The 17,462-nt window shown below is 40.6% G+C and overlaps 1 protein-coding gene across 2 annotated transcripts; it reads right to left on the bottom strand.

Annotated features, from left to right (window-relative positions):
• Positions 1-1,626: 1,626 nt before the first annotated feature.
• ARHGDIB (Rho GDP dissociation inhibitor beta) lies at positions 1,627-16,877 on the bottom strand. Of its 2 annotated transcripts, none has more exons than XM_083366832.1 (6): positions 16,839-16,877; positions 11,641-11,827; positions 9,302-9,385; positions 4,795-4,871; positions 3,319-3,382; positions 1,627-2,334 (listed from the first exon to the last, which is right to left on the bottom strand). In XM_083366832.1, exons 2-6 carry the CDS (start codon positions 11,816-11,818, stop codon positions 2,135-2,137), a joined length of 603 nt encoding a protein of 200 aa, XP_083222958.1. In that variant the 5' UTR covers positions 11,819-11,827; positions 16,839-16,877; the 3' UTR covers positions 1,627-2,134. The 2 variants fall into 2 exon arrangements, with proteins under 2 accessions (XP_083222958.1, XP_083222957.1); XM_083366831.1 differs by lacking the exon at positions 16,839-16,877 and adding an exon at positions 16,710-16,818.
• Between the last annotated feature and the right edge of the window lie 585 nt (positions 16,878-17,462).

The following is a 17,462-nucleotide window of genomic DNA, read 5'->3' as shown; positions in this document are numbered from 1 at the left end:
CATTAAAACCTGTTTTGAAGAGTTCATTTAATTAAAAAATCACTAGAGATTTTGAATTGAATAAAATCTTCATATTGTCATGAATTCCAACCCACCGACTGGTGCCTGGTGAGACACAGAGGAAAGGGAAAGAAACCTTCTCAAGGAAGCTTGCATAGGAGGAGATACCAGCATGTTGTCAAACATTATCTTTAGAACTTCGTTATCTTTGAAACTAGATAGCACTACTTTAATTATAAAAATTAAATCACCAATTTCATTACAGACATATTTTCAATTGAAACAAATATGTCCATTGGTTCAATATTGCAGTCCCATTTTCATAGATGTTGTTTGTAACTTGTTTGCTGGCCTTTACTAATATCACCTAGAAATCTTATGGACTGAAATTTAGAGAGTCTAATAAATCTTTTTCCTAAAAAAATTGTTTTGTGGCTGATTTATTTAACCTCTCTTATCTCATGCACATTTTGCCTGCACCATCTCCCATCGCTGTATTTTAGGTTTCTATTAAATGAGCAGTGCTTTCTCTTACAGAATCCCAGTATTTTCTGCCTATTAGACAGAATAGCATTTGTAAAGCAAAGATTCTTCAAGTTGTTTGCTTAGTCATTTTGTTCCTTAATTCAGTGATTCTGAATGTAGCCTTAAATTATCAACTAGTCCTTGTTTCACCTTACCTCTCAGGTTACAAACTGGGGGGGGGGCATGCATCCCCTTCCCTGATTTTGCAGGTCTGTCAGGCACAGCCAAGATCAAACTTCAAAATCCAGAGCAAACTGTTGCTTTTTTGTGGCAAAATGGTTTATATTTTAGAGGAGAGAATGTTACACAGATGCACTAACTCCTGCAAAGAAAACTCCCAGCCAGACATTTCAGCTCTACAGGTTCAGAGTTGTCATTGACCATTTTAAAAAAGGTCCTGCCTCCTCCCCAGAAGCAAAATGTACCGCCTACACCTATCTTAAATAAAAGAATCAAAATAGTCCCATATACCGATGACAAAACAACTTATTTCTCTGTACAATCTACTTCTCATAATACCCTGAGAGTGATCCAGTGGCAATACCCATTATGTTTTGTATAATCCTAATCACTAGAGAGGGACGCGGTGGCTCAGTGGGTTAGGATGCTGAGCTTGTCGATCAGAAGGTCGGCAGTTTGGTGGGTCGAATCCAGAGTGCCGCGTAGCAGAGTGAGCGCCTGTTACTCGTCCCAGCTTCTGCCAACCTAGCAGTTCGAAAGCACGTAAAAATGCAAGTAGAAAAATAGAGACCACTACGGTGGGAAGGTAACAGCGTTCCGTGTGCCTTTGGCATCTAGTCATGCCAGCCACATGACCATGGAGACGTCCTTGGACAAGCACTGGCTCTTCAGCTTTGAAACGGAGATGAGCACCGACCCCTAGAGTTGGAAACGACTAGCACGCATGTGCAGGGGAACCTTTACCTTTAATCACTAGAGATCTGCTTATTCCTTAAACTATTAAAATGAGGCCAGAAGACTAAAGTGCCTGGATCTGAGGGCAAGAGACGTGTGTGGCAAGAATTGAAGTTTGATATCCTTGTGTGTAAAGAGCAAAATAAATCTATGTATTGTGAGAAACACAAGAAGCTTACTCTGAACCAAAGGACAAAATTGGCTTTATTTTCAAAGACACTGTTATCTTTACAGACCAGGTCAGGAACTGTATCTTATATTGCTAGACAAGGCAACTCCAAATGCAATTCTGGGAAACAGATTTAAACAAGACATTATCTGCTGACAGAACTTTTCATATAAGGCAGGGGGAAAGAGAAATTCCAAAGCCAACTCTCTTTCAATCAACTGATGTGCCACGATAGCAATCGGTTTAAGTTGGTGACTGTGTATCTTCTGACCAAAGGCACTTCAAGAACTGATCCTGTGCAATCAGAGAAATGCTTTGTCCCTGTTGGTTTTTGTGTGATTATTTTCAAGGTAGCAGGAGGAGAGACAGAGTCTCTCCAATAGCCTCTATTGGCTAAATTTGTTTTTACAATAGAAGGGTTGGGTTATGTGGAAGAAGCATGGCATGCATGTGCCAGAAACTGACACACTTGGAATAAGCACAAGCAGCAGAAGAAGCAAAAAGAAAAAGAAAACCAGGTAAAATTCATTCTGTCCATTCCTTTTTAATAGCCAAGTTCCATTCCCAGGTGAGATGGTTGTGCTTATCATCGTCAGTGAAGAGAGACTTATTGCAGTAGTTTCCTCGGGCCACCAGGCCCTTTGGTGCTTCCTCCAGAGGTGTCATGAATTCATATTCTTCTGGCCGTGGCCCATAGCTGCCTACCATGAATACAGCCTTATCCACTAGGAAAAAACCAAGCCATAGAAAATCGGTGTATCAGAAGTTAGGACAGAATAGGATAGAACACAAAACACAAATGATTTTAAACACAATGCAAACGTTTAATGTAATAATGACTGCAGTTTTCCACCACATCAGCCTTTGGTAGAGTTATTATCTGCAGCTGCTACTGCAACTCACACACAGAAACTATCCCGGAAAGGAATTTGGAACAGACTGTAATTAATTTACAACAATAGCATCCCCCAAACTCCAAAATGCAGTAAAAATGTCCGAAATGTTACAAGATTATTAAATGTTTCCATATTTGAGTGTTGTCACATAGGTTTTCAACCTCCTTCAATTTCCCTAGTGATCAGATCGTTATTTCTTCAGAAAGTCATTAAAACTTGGCTATTTCAAAGGGTCATGAGAATGGATTTTTTTTCTTTTTTGTGATTTCTTTTTTGTTGATACAATTTATTGTTTTAAAACTTATTGTAAGCTATGTAAGCTTCTTAACAGTTTTTTCTGACAGTTTTATATAGGGAGGAAGGGAGGAAGGAAGGACTTTGGGGCAATTAAAATTAGATAGAAGAGACAGTTTAAGTTAGCTCAAGTTCTCTGAAGTTATACACATAAGAGAATTTTCTCTCTGATGTCTAAGCATACCGTACAAATGTCTATAGAAAAGGGGGTGTTCAGGCAATTAGCTATATGCCCAGCGTTTACCTTGCAAGTAGAAATATCAACAGAACAATTTCTGCTCCTATAGATAACAGTCTCTGTATTACAACTTAGAGGCAAAGGATTTCTGCAAGATTTGCACTATACAAACAGGGAAAGGATCACTTTATCTATAAAGTTTGAAGGTGAGCTATTCAGCACAACCACATCAAGGTGATTTTTGAAAAAAAACACCTAAGCAAGACTATGTTTATAGCAGTATCATCTACAAGTACGGGAAAGAGAAGAAAAGAGAAGAAGAAATTATTTTATATATTCACCTTTCACTCCTTTCCGGTAAGTGTTCTGGACATATTTCAAACCAGATACAATGTCTTTGTTTACCTGTAAGAAAAACAGCCCATTGAGTGAGGTAATTCAATTTAGGTTTCCACTAACCTTACTTTGGGATATTGTAGGGAGAAAACACCATTCTGTCACTACAATAAATAATTTATTCATTTATTATTTCAGTTTATGATGCTCCTGTAATTAATCATCAAACCCTAAATTCAAAATACTGTAAAAGGTAAAGTTAACAGCCCAAATCTTCATACGCTCAACCATAAAGGCCTGTAGTTCAATTTAAGATAGATTACTCACAGCAGCTTGAACAAGTCATGTTAAATCTTCAACTAGTTTTTATGTTGTGCCAACAAATGAAACTGCTGATATCTCTTTGTGAGACATTTAGAATGTGAGTTAATGTAATCATCAGTAGGAATGAAATGCTACATCCAGCCTAATTACTAGTTATATTTGTTCCATTTTGGTTGCTCTTCTTTAAGAGAAACAGGAAATAAAGCAGTTTTTAGCAAATTAGCCTATCAGTATAACCACTTCTGCATTTTGCCCAGATCTGTTAAAAAGCACCATTTTACATTTTAGTGATCAAATAAAGATTTTGGGCAAGGCCATATTATGAACAGGTTTTTAAAGACCAGCAGTTGGATATGTACTGCTGGGGGGAAAAAGGGAACAGAAGATAAGACATCCTACTATTAAATACAGTGTGTTGTGTTGTTTAAGTGTTCCCTTTATTTTTTTTGAGCAGTATATTTAGGATTAAATACATTTGGGGAAAAACCTAATATATTTTGGGACAATACACTTAGTAATGATATTTGTTCTGATGCGCTGTTCTGAAATATACTAACAGATTTGCAACTCAAACAATTATATATATTAAACTAAAACAATAAAAAGCCTATTTAAGAAAAGTAATCAAATTCATGTTTCTTTTTTCTGTTTCTAATTAAGTTGCACCATGAAAAAAATAAAACCTTTTTATCAGTTTTGTTGCACAATACATCGTAATGTAAGAATAATATATCATTTCATTTAATGAATGAAGGTGAATATACAGTATGTGTCCCAGGATAATGTTGCAGAATCCAATCTGGGTGGGTCACCAGGACCAGAGAGTTTTATCTTCCAAGCTTGCAGACTCGTGCTGGAGCCCATCTTCAGGGAACTTCATTTAAGGGTTGTTTTTTTTTTGTAATTATAATTAGTCCAGCCAAAAGAATTAAAGAATACAAGATTCACTGGGAATGCTTTCCTTTCTGCAACGGTCTGCTGTTCTGCCTGTAGACAATGTGAACTTCTTATTTGGGTTAATGCTTTATTATTTAAATTGACAGATGTGTCATTTATGAACCGCAATGTACACATTTGCACTGTAAGAGGCTGCAATAAAGATATGCAGAATGGAATAGAATCCAGCTCTGGAAAATTTCCATAGGAAAGTCACTCACTTTGAAGTGGATCTTGACTCTATATTCAGCTCCTTCTTTTAATACAAAGGTCTCTTTCTTCAGGGCTTCAAGGTCCCCTGGAACAGAGAAAATGCCTCAATCAATCATGTTAAAAGATGTGGAAGAGAACAGCTTTCTTCCCATGGATTCATTTGATAGCTGAACACTGGAGTACGGTACAAATGCATAAGCAGTGGTGTGCTTGTACACATTTAACAAAAGGCTCTGCTGGCTCCATTGCTACCACACAGCTATTACTAAATAGCTGACAGGCACGCTAGTTGCGGTGGCTCAGCTCTGCTCTCAACCATTACCTGGCAAAATTCCAGAAAATCAGTTCTTACAAGCCAATATAAGCCAGTTCCAGCACTCGGTTGCATATAAGCATATCTGTGTTGCAAATATATGTATTATGCTTGTTTTAAGCAGCATATGGTAGTTTAAAAATAAACAAACAAATAAAGAAAATAACTTCCCTCAAAGAAATCTAGAAATTACATGAAAAGAGGTGGAGGTTTGTTAGTTCTATCTCCCTATTCTTTCACTGCAACATAGTGTTTTTCCAAGGAAACAAAAAACCCCTTTTTATGTTTAATTTATTTAATATGTTCTTTAGATGTAGCAAATAAGTATGCAGTCAGTATCTTGCCAATGAACATAAAATGTGAAAGTCCATGCATTAATGAGCCAGAAATGTCTATATCTGTGAATTTGTGCATATGAGCACACTTGTGTCATTCCAATTAACTAAAAAGAGCCTATGCACTGGAAACATTCTTGCATAGCTACAGTATCAGTATGCATATTTGTGTAAGTAAAAGCTAGCAGCATTCATACAGATTGTATAATGCATTTATCAACAAAACATTTGTGGACTTGCTTCCCCTGGAGATTTCAGTTACAGAGGAAGCATCTGTGCTTTTCTAAGCCATGACTTCCTCTCTTATCAAGCAAAAATCCATATAAGGCAAACTATGACTACTTCTTGCTGATATTAAACTCCTAGGAACACAGATTCTTACTCAAGTATGCAGAAGGAATTATTGCCCTGGTGCTGTGCCAACAATGAAGAGATCTAAAGCAGGCAGCCTTCTGGCTGTACTTGAATACACTAAAAACTTGAGCTGTGAGAAGATTGACTATATCCACTACCACTATATTTTAGTTATTTAGCTAATTTATATTACATACTCTCTCAACATACAGGACAGTGTATAATTAAAACAACAACAATGCTATAAAATATTTATTATGCCAGAGGCACAATTGAACAAACAAAGATAAACTCTCCAGAAAGATTCAGAAAACCATCTGATTCAGTGCCTGGAAGAAAAGCAAGGATGAGAGCTATCCAGTTCTTATAACATTTCTCAAAGGATATGGAGCATGTCAACTCTGTTAGAGCTTATCAGAACTGGCAGAGATAACCAGAGACAGGTGGTTCCATAAATAACTAGGCTCTGTTCCATGAAGAGCTTTGCCAGTGATAACCAGCACATTGAGTTGTATCCAGAAGCTTATTGACAACCAATGCAGGTCATAAAATAACAGTATAATGTAGGTATACAAAGATGAGCCCATGACATTACATTCTGGACTAGCTATTAGCTTTAGAGTAGATTTCAAGGGCAACCACACAACTAATCCAAAGGAGAGGTGATGAAGGTATGAGTGACTATGAGTTGGGCAAGATAGATTTCTGCAAAGGGCCTTTCAATGATGATTTCCAACTTCTCTTCAACAGATGTCATGAGCTTAGAGGTTCCTAGTCTGAACACTGGGTCTGCCGGGCAGAAATCAACCCCATTCAGAACTAAAGGTGGAAGATCTCCAAGTTCATCAAGCCTCAACATCTTCACCCACATGATCTTGTTTAGGATTGAAGTTGACTCTGTCCCTCCCCATACAGACCACAGAACTCTAGACATTGAGTCAGTGACTTGATAATGTTGCTTGAGCAACTAGAGGCTGAGATGTATAATTGACATCATAAGCATATGGGCAGTCTTACTCTATGCCAAAGAATGACATAAACCAGAGCCTCATGTAGATGTCATACAAAATCAGGGAGATAACTGAGCCATGAAGCACCTCATCCCCAACAAGGGTGAAGGGCTGGACCTCTTCCCCCCATCAACACTAACTGGAACTGGCCCTGGGGAAAGGAGGAAAACCATTGCAGAACACTATTTCTCCCAATCCCAGCCTAGAATGATATCTTGATCCATGATGCCAAAGCTGCTGGGAGATTAAGGATAGCCAGGATGGGCACACCACCCCCACTATGTCCATCCTGGTCTCACCACAGGTCATCCACAAGCAACCTAGGCCTAATCCAGACAGAAAGATAGTCCATTTCTTCCTCTGAAGCTGCAGCCAAATACCTCCTTGCCAATCCTTCCAAAGAAGATTTGGAAATAGGTCAAAAATTACCCAATAGCTTTTTGGGGAGGGGCAGACTATTGTTTCCTTAAGAGCAGACGGACAACCCCTCACTCAAGTATTAATCACCCCTGAACTCAGCCATATGACATCTTCCGAGAAGCCTTGATCTAATAATCATGTAGCCACACTAAGAGATCTAAAGAAACCTGCCATCTTCCTTGGGATTAACAGGTTTAAACGCTTGCCATTTTATCCTCCAGAGTTCCTCTGAAAACCAGGGGATCCCTCCAGGATTCATGTACAAAGAGGCCACAGGTAGACATAAAGACCAATCCAATGCTAAAGACATCCGATCATTCCAAGAGGAGACTAAGGGTGAATTGGGTATTAGAGCCTTACAAACCTCTACAGGCATTGTCTGAAAGCCAGTGGGGTCCATCAGATACCTGAGGCAGACCAGTGACTTTCAGAGAGTTCCTGGGGAAGTTCCTAAGGTGGACATGAGCTCCTAAGCCACTTCACACACTGCACCCAGGGAAGGCTGAGGGAAGTTTTTCAGTGCCATAGTTCTAGGAAACTCCAAACCCAGTCAAAGCATCATGCAGCTGAGAAGGGAAAGCCACAACACAGCAAAGAGGCTGGCAGCAGCAATCCCATCTGTTCTTTGGAACCAGCTACACAAACATCTATAGAAAACTGCCTCTGAAAGCCACAAGAGATTTCCAGACAGCAATATCCATCCTCCTATTCCTGCCTTGAACATGTAGCTGGTGCCACACCCCAGGCACAATTGGAAACATTTCTAAGAGCCTCATTCTTATCCACTAAGTGTCAGTAATACATACCAGGTTGGGTCTCATAAGGGCTTTCATTAATGCCAAGCTGACCTGGCATTAAGCAGCAACTGCTTGAGCATTTCATATCCTGGCATGGGAGCTAAGCCAAGGAGGCTAAAAAGCAGTATTGGTACCAGCCACTAAGTGCACTTTCCCAGAGAGTGGCCCACCCTGCTTTCTACCTTATCACTCTCTGCCCATCTCTACTAAGATGTCGCTGTCTGCCACTACACTCCAATCAAGTCAACATAATCCAAACCTGGTCTCTTTTTCCCAGATCGATGGATCCCATCCCATCCAACAATCATGTGTCACCAACTAATTCCAACTAATCCCAGACTAGCTGGTCAACCACCACAGACACACCATCCATTAAGGATTCTAAAGTTGGAAAGAGCCCCATAGATCATCTTATGTAATCTTCAGCCGAGTGTAGGATCTTTACGAAAAATCCAGCTTTAACATCTCTAACAGATGGCCATCCAGCCTCTACTTAGATACCTCCTACACTTTGTTAGTTCCCTTTAAATTTTACTTTTAATTCTTTTTAAAAATAGGAAATAACTCATGGTGGCCAGAGGAGATAATAATATTAGGACATTAGACAGATTAAAAGTCAGAAGTCCCCTGTTCGAAACCTCTCCACCTGGAATCTCAAGAAACAGGCAATAAGCTGTTTCTAAGATTTATCATATTCTGCTCCCAGCCCATCTGCAACAGATATAAATTATCAAAAGCTTGAAACACCTTTCTTATAAGGAAAAGATGGAAGAATTAGTGTTTTTAATTGGTCATGAGGAAATGAATTAACTGAAAGGTTTACTTTTCTGTCATAATTACTACGACCAACATAATTAAACTGGTTGATAATGGATTCAAGTCACTGCCACAAGAGTTGTTCACTCAGAGCCAATGAAATGTGGTGGTTTAAGGCACTGGACTAATAAATCTGAAATTCACAAGTTCAGTTTTGGACTATTTTTAGATAGTGGTTTAAGGGGAAGAATAATATAGGCCAGGAGGCTACCCATTCCCACTTCTGCTTTTAATTCCCTCCCACCAACTGTACAAGAACCTCACATTCCTTCAAGTTACATCACTGAATCACCAGTTGACCTTAAGTAGTCTTCCAAAAGGTTGAGGACTGAGTTGCACTATCTAATACTTCAAGAGGTTATTCATCCCAATCCGACTTAACTCAACATTCACAAAATCAACTTCAAAATGAAGCAAGGACCAGGAATTCCATTCAACCTGCTATAAAATGAAAAGAGAATGTTTCCTACCAGTGAGGTCCATGGTGATTGGTCCTGGGGCAGTGTCACATACAAGAGTAAGTCGAGTGACGGTCACATTCGGAAGTGTTGGGTCTGTGGTGTCAGGAAAAGGACAAAAGGTTTAGTAACCAAAAATTGAGAAACCAGGGGTGCTTCCTTGTCTTTTTAATGCAAAAAATTATCTTCAGAAAGCCTTCATGTGCACAGTAAATTAGCATGTCACTTAATAGCTAAGATAAACCTTTTTCTGACACATTATTAGTTTCTGTCATGCAGGGAAATTCAATCATACCTCACTGTTCCCACTCACACCCTCCATAGAGGACAATAACATTATCTCTCTTCTAATTTGTTTCTTTAATAAATTTACAAGACTGTCATATCTCTGGCTAACAATTAAAAAAAATAAAAGCTAAATAAAAACACAACCAATAATTAAAAATATAAATAATATGACACAGTGTAAAATAGTTGCCAAGAATAATCAAATACCTTCCAAGAATAAATGTAATTAATAAGTAGCAGTCAGCATAACCAAAAGTTATATGAGTTGCATGAATTATCTTTGCTGAAATAACCACGAGCAGTAACTAAATAATGCTTCAGGTTTTGTTGCTAACTTCAAGCATAAATAATATAAATATGTCTCAACTAATTTCTTCATATACTAAGAAATACACCAATAAGAGTCTGCCTAGCATTGTTGTCAACTTGACTGGAAGCTTTACTCCAGAACTTTTCTAGAAGCCTCTCTCAGTATTGCTGGTTTGATCCTTTTAAGCTATGTTCTTGCTCCTGTGCTGACTAGCAAAGTCTTCCACCCAACTAAGATGACAGAAGTTGACTTGCATAATGAAAATAGAATCCATGTCATCTTAAAAACAACTTTGAAAGTTGATCTTCAATAATGGTAAAAATATACCGTATTTTCCGGCGTATAAGATGACTGGGCGTATAAGACGACCCCCTACTTTTCCTGTTAAATTATAGGGTTTGGGCTATACTCGCCGTATAAGACTACCCCACTGCATACAAAGTCTGCTAGGATTGGGTGGGTCAGCTCTCCCTCCCTCCCTGCCTGCCCAGCCCTCCCTGTCTCCAAGACGCAATTTTTTTAAAAAAAATTCCCATTTATATCCCGCCCTTCTCCAAAGACTCAGGGCAGCTTACAATCTAAAGAACAAATCAATGTGCTTAGCAACGTACAAAGTACACTTCCGGCATCCAGAGCCTGCCTGCATTTCTTTAACCTCCACATGCTTCCGACTCTCGACAACTTCAGCGTTGTAAACCTTGCTGCTGTTAGTATCCTGGGTGACTCTTCTCCAAACCCCCTCTACCCCAACCTGGGTGAAAACGCTAACGTCCTCCCAGTGTGTGCCTATCTCTCTCCAACCAAATGCCCCCCCTCATCCGTATCTGGCTCCAGCGGGCTCCTCCACACGTCCCAGGGCCGCCCTCCAGCAGTCCCCAGCTCCGGTCCATCTGACACCTACGGAAAACAGCCGGCCCTTGCCTCCAGCACGCAGGCTATAGCATGCAGTCCCGGCACAGGTCCGTCGGCAGGCAAGGGAACAGCTAGCATGTTTTGTAGTGCCCAGGCTCCCTGTACGGCAAGGCAGACTGGGCTGTCCTCCTGAGTGCCTGCGGGGTGCTCAGCAAAGCCCTGTGATGCAGGCGCGTGCAAACACCATGAAGCAGCTGGTCGTCGGGTTTGCAGAGCCAGGAACCGGCGATCAGCTGATAGTCGGGCTTGCTGATTACGGGTGACCTCCTCCCTTGTTTGTCGGAGCGCCGGGTCATGGAGCAAGCCGTGTGCAGTGGGGGGGGGTGAGTAGGTGAAGCAGGGCTTGTTTTTGGAACGAGACCCCCTGCGTAGTGTCGGGCCTGCAGGGCTCGACAACAGACAGCAATTTTGTGATTCTCTCCCCCTTCCTCCCCCCCTATCAATGAGCTGCCAAGGTTGCCTGCGTGTGTGTATGTGTGGAGGGGTGTTGCCTCTGGTTTTTCCTGTAACATCGGACAATAAAACCGCCCCTAACCCTAACACCCAGTGTATAAGACAACCCCCGACTTTTGAGAAGGTTTTCATGGGTTAAAAAGTCATCTTATACGCCGGAAAATACGGTACTCAGATCAACGTAATACAGCACTTGGAGTCATTTTATCAGTAGGATGGGCAGCACAGAAATTAATAGATAATCTTTTCTCTTTCATTTTTAGGTTCAGATTTAATGTTCTCCACCATTAACAATATTAACCTCATAACAAAGCAAATACAAATACTGCCTTTTTTCTGCCCCAAAAGATGGTTTTTCCAAAGGGCCAAAACCTTTTCCCAGCTGTACCTGCAGCCACTGGTGCATCCCCCAGCAAAGATTTCTTGTACTTTGCAAGGCTTTCATCATCTTTGTCCAGCTCCTGTAATTCCTGAAGTGTCTTTTGAGGTGGAGGCTTGTAGTTTAGTTTATTGTCTAGCTCATCATCATCTTCTTCCACATGTACCTCGGGGTCTTTCTCAGTCATGACTGTGGGCTTCAGAAGAAAGATTTGCCAGTTAAGGGCACTGTGTAAGATACTGATTACAGAGAACAATTGTGGGAGTGAGGGTCACAGGCACAGCCATTTAAATATTTTCATAAGCAAAAGGATCAGAGACATTTAATTTGTCAAATTCAGATATCCAGTAGATGGACTGGTTGTTTTTTCTATTAGGAGAGATGCCATTTCTAGATGGAAGGATATAGTCGCTCTTAACTATTGGACCAAGAAGAGCTGAATATTCTTCTCACCTGTATTTGCTCATCCCAGATTCATGGCATTGGCAGTATAAAAGAACATGAACTGATCCCCAGAATTTGTCAATCATTCCAGCTCTCAAACACTTTAATGGTGGGGGACATAGCAAAAGAAAGCACCTGATCTGGCCAGTGAAACAGCCACTGATACTCATGACTTCCAAAAATAGATTTAATCAATAACTACAGCAAGGTAATTTTTAAACTATATTCTCTCTCTTTCTGTTTACCCACACGGATAGAAACACATGCATATATGTAAAATACTATACAAGCTGAGTTCTCTTAACAAAGCCAATATGAGCTATAAAATATGAGCCATGGTGGTGCAGAGTTTAGAATGCAGTACTGCAGGATACTTCTGCTGACTGTTGGCTGCCTGCAGTTTGGTGGTTTGATTCTCACCGGCTCAAGGTTGACTCAGCCTTCCATCCTTCCGAAGTCGGTAAAATGAGGACCCAGATTGTTGGGGGAAATATGCTGATTCTCTAAACCACTTAGAGAGGGCTGTAAAGCACTGTAAAGCAGTATGTAAGTCTAAGTGCTATTTCTATTGCTATAACCATTTTAAGGTGTGTGGACTTTAATTCCTAGAATTCTCTAGCCAGCATTTTCTAGGTTGAGAATAGTGTACTAGATTCATGCATCAAGATCAGCTCATGAGGGAAGACTCTACCTCTGGACCACAAATTAAGGGACATCCATCAACACCTCTTTCTTTTTACCATTCACACCTTCATATATCAACAGAAACAGCAGCAGAGTCTCAACTGCTGCTGTAAAAGCTTGATAATTTTTTTTGACATCTATATTTATGCTACAGTAACCAAAAAAGAAGTCTCTGTTCTCTGCAAAATACAAATTCTGAAATATGAGCTATTTGTCCTCATCTTACACAACAACGCATGAATGCATATTAAGGCATCTTTCCCAATCTGGTATCTCCAGATGTGCAGAATTTCAGTTCCTATATTCCTGGAATTCTCCTGGCTGACAATTCTGGAGAAGGCTGTTAATGTGAGTTTGCGCTCATTTACTTCCCACAATATACTCACCTTCCCTTAAGACATAAATCTAAACACGGTCATACATGAGAATTTGTATCGGTAACAAAATACTTCATACTGCTTCCAGGATGACCAGCAAACCCTCTAATTAAAGAACCTCTTTGTGTCACATTGACAAAGACAAATGACCTTCAGAAGCCAGAGTAGTCACATTACTGAACAACAATTATTTCAAATCTTCATTGATATGACAGCAATAGAAATAAATCGAATAGTTCATGCAGTAACATACAGAGATTTACATCAAAAGCAGACAATGAAGGAAAATACCTGAATGGAACTTATTAACAGTTTTTTTAAAGCTGATCAGTCCAATTGCTAATATCATGTAATTTCCCGACTGCACAATATTTAAAATAGCTGTTGTCTGTGTGGTGACCAAGTCCCCTTTTTATGTAGGAAGGAAACATGTGCCTTGTTCCTATGACAACCCATGCCCTGGCTATAGACTCCAAGGAGCTACCACAGTCTATAACACTGAAACTTCTCTGAAATGGAGGGAAGCAAAACAAAATTCAGTAAGCAATACGCTCAAGAAGGACTTAAAATGAAACTCCCTTTTCAGCACTAGAAGAATCAGTCTGCTGTTAGGTCCTTGGCCAAGGAAGGGTAAACAAAATACAAAGTAAAAAAACATAAAAAGCTGAGTAGAAAATTATTGCTAATCCACGGTAGACAGTATCATTTGCTCTTGTTTTTAATCTGAGTTCTTGAACAATTGCAATACAGGAAATATATGATATTTGGCTCAAGACCCGATGCTCTGTTCTAATACCCCCCCAATTTCATATGTTTCAGATGCATCAGGGTTGCCAAAATTCATGCGTGCAATGATAAAGAATGGCATAAATTTTTGCTAATCGTTCATGCCCTTGCATGGATAACAGGAATAATACATAAAGGCACAATAGGACAGGCAACCTATTTTGCTCAGAAGAACCAAATATATTTATTTGAATTTATTTGAATTTGAGATTCAAGGTACTAGTCATGGTGTTTAAAGCCCTACATGGCAGGGGTCCGGAGTACCTCAGGGAACACCTGCTGCCGGCGTCAACTTCCCTCCGCCCTGTGCGTTCCCACAGAGAGGGCCTCCTCAGGGTGCCACCGGTCAGAGAATGTAGATTGGTGGCCCCCAGGGGGAGGTCTTTCTCTGTGGGCGCCTCGGAGCTATGGAACCAGTTACCGGTTGAGCTCCGGACGGCGCCCGATCTTCGCTCCTTTCGCCGCGATCTGAAAACATACCTGTTCAAACAAGCCGGCCTGGCCTGAGGGGGGATTGGTGGGGTTTTTACTATCATTTTATTGGGGTTTTATTAATGTATTTATTGTTTTTATGGGCATGTATTTAATTACTTTTTAATTTTTGTAGCTTTGTGTTTTATTCTTGCCCTGTACACCGCCCTGAGTCCTTCGGGAGAAGGGCGGTATAGAAATATTAATAAATTAAATTAAATTAAATTTACCAGGCTGCAGCCCATTGGGAACCAGGCCACGCAAGCAGAGGGTGAGCATGCTCTCTTTGTGCAAGCAGTGGGCACATGGGTGCAAAACCATCCCCCTCTTCCCCCTTTCCCCCCCCTGCTGCTACCAGCACCGCCACTGCTGCCAATCCACAAACCTTCCTGGCTCTATTGCAGTGATCCCCAACCTTTCTGGCATTGCAGTCCAGGGCTGGGGACCCCTGCTCTAATGTATGTTTGGATGTGGATATTTTTCAGTGCAGATCATAATTTGAATTATGGCTAGTTTAAAGCAAGAGTTATTCATGAATCATAGTAAGAAGTTGGTTTGTTTGAATCCTTAATTTGTCAGATTCAAGCAATACAAACTAACTAATCTAGGCTAGAAGTAAAAGTTCTCAAACTTGCAAATAAATGCAAATTCAGCAACCTACAGGATACTGAAAGTTGTAATCCAATACCAAGAGTCTGGACCTCAGATTCTTTACCCGCATATGATAGTAGCTAACTTAGTATAAGACTCCAACCATTATAATCCTCCAGCTTCACTTTAAATGAACATAAGTGATTTGTTTTTCATTCAAATAGGCCTAATATGGTGTTATGGCTTGCTCAACATCACAGAGTGATGCCTAGCCAGTTTCTGAAGAACCTGTTCTGATCTCATGAAAATACAAATCTGAGATTTCATATTTCAGTTTTTTTTCTTACAGTCCAAAAGCAGTTTATAAAAAAAACCTCATTTTTAATTGTAAGAATGGTTCAGAAGATATGCAAATGAAGTTCCTGTTAATCTGAAGCAGATACTGCAGAGAGAGTTGGGATTGTGTGATAGATAGATCATTAAAATGTAAAGAATGACAAGAAATATTAAGGAGTTAATTGTGCCTCGGATAGTGCAGACAGCTACTGATCCCCCAGTGATCTCATTTTAATTATGGAGGATTTTGGGATGGCGTTTTACAAGCAGGGTAGCTTGGGATCTCTTGGAAACAGATTGCATCCAGGAATGGCTAAGAACCAACAGGGTTTAGGATTTATGATATGGATTGCACGTAGCCCATTTTTATGAAGGAAGCAATTTCTTAAATTAGAGGGTCTGAAGTAACATGCAAACTAGCTAGTATTTGGGAGCAAAAGAGTTCTTAGAAAAGCTACAGGTTAGTCCAGAATCCACATATTTGTCCTGTAACTAACATCTGTGAACTGTCAGGAGTCAGCACATCTCCTAAGCTATAGAAGTTAAAATCTTCCACAGAAGACTTTACTGTCAGTCAATAAGCCCAGTTAAGGAGCTTGCTCCATCAGCTTCCTACTAATGCTCTTAAGCTTATTATGTCATTTGAGCTTACATTAGATGCCATTTGGAGCTTCTCAGACATAGAATTTATCATCGCTATCACTGTTGGTGGTCATAAATTATGGTACACCTCATCCAAAAATGCGGTTGCTTCAGATTTGGCTGCCACTGCATGCCAAGCATGAAGGGGAGAAAGGATGAGGAAGAAGCAGGCATGTGCTAACCAGACCTTTTGGTTAAGAATGCCATAGGAAGTCAGCCACACCCTCACCCTTTGCAGCCAACAAGCAGTTGCTGCTTCCTGTCTGAAAGTCAGTTAAGAATAGGCAATAGGTTGGCAAATTTCTCAGCCCCTAACTCTAGGTTATTTGTTCTGGTGCTTCCTGGGTGCTTGCTGACTGCAACCCCAAAAATTCAAAGGTCACCAGATCACCCATCATTACCCCACACTAATGTTCACTGAATATCTATAAAAATAATGGAAAAATAGAAGCATTCAGTCTATATAGGAACGAAGGAACCGGATGCGCAATAGAATTTTCTCTGGGCGAGGACTGCTCCTTTCCCCCTCCCCTCGCCTCCGAATTGTGGAGCAAGCAAAATTCGTCAGTTTCTTGCACCAAAGACGCCAAGCAGTGCTTTTTGCAATCTTCCTGCGGCCGGGTCTCCAAGAAGTGACCCCCTCCCAGCAGCGGATTGTGCTGAGGCTTTCCCTGCATTGCAGAGCCATCGCCCTGAAGGCGTTGCTCCTCCTAACCTCCCCCCTTCCCTTTTGCTCTAGAGAACCACCTTTCTGCCCGGTTTCCCCGGCTTGAGGGACTCCTTCCAGGGGGCTTCAAGAGCTTCCCCCCCCCCCATCGGGAGCGCCGGGACGCGTCGCTTTTCGCCTCTTCTTCCACTTGCCCTGCTCGTACTTACTTGCTGGCGGCTGCGTCCGGGGTTCCTCTCCGTCTCAGCGTTGGCAGTTAAAAGCAGGAAGGAAGTTGGTTAAAAAAATAATAATCATTTGCAAAAAAAAAAAATCCGACTCGAAGAGGAAGCTGCGGCGTTACTACTACTTCTTCTGTCGCGCACAGTTCATTTAGAGCCTCTCTGAACCGGGCACAGATATACACAAAAGTACAATAAAGCATAAAAGATGATTAGCTGTATGTGTGAACTCCTTCAGTATCCTCACTTGTGATCCTTAGGAATTCGTGCATTATTTCCCCTTGCTTATGATACGTATGCGTTCCTTCTGTATGTAGATATTGGAAACTGTACAAACAATGGTTAGGTGCCTTGGATGATATTCGGGTTTGGCTGCGATAATGCCGAGGTTTCTAAAGGATGCTATTTCTGGGGAGAGAGAGTTATTAGAGTAGAAAAATCACACGGCTCATTTTCCACCCTCTCCATCAGCTAGTGTTTCATTTCTCTGCCATCTGGATGTTCTGCCTTATCTATAATCAAACAGTTGAATCAGAAGCATTAGGTATTTGGGGAGGAGAGAAGTAATGAGCTATGTTTTTGTTAAATCCTAATGCAATAGAACAATTATTT

Source organism: Vipera ursinii (assembly GCF_947247035.1).
Source record: "Vipera ursinii genome assembly, chromosome: 6".
Taxonomy (NCBI): Eukaryota; Metazoa; Chordata; class Lepidosauria; order Squamata; family Viperidae; genus Vipera; species Vipera ursinii.
The sequence above is the reverse complement of the archived record's forward strand: the minus strand, read 5'-3'. Positions and strand labels throughout refer to the sequence as shown.

What these genes read in the sequence shown, in the direction of transcription:
- ARHGDIB (XM_083366831.1), bottom strand. Translation starts at nt 16,778, where the DNA reads ATGGGGGGGGGGGAAGCTCTTGAAGCCCCCTGGAAGGAGTCCCTCAAG. An exon ending in GGATGCACCAGTGGCTGCAG is followed by an intron (nt 9,386 to 11,640) that starts GTACAGCTGGGA and finishes CTGACACCACAG; the next exon opens with ACCCAACACTTCCGAATGTG. An exon ending in TTACCGGAAAGGAGTGAAAG is followed by an intron (nt 2,335 to 3,318) that starts GTGAATATATAA and finishes GTTTTTTCCTAG; the next exon opens with TGGATAAGGCTGTATTCATG.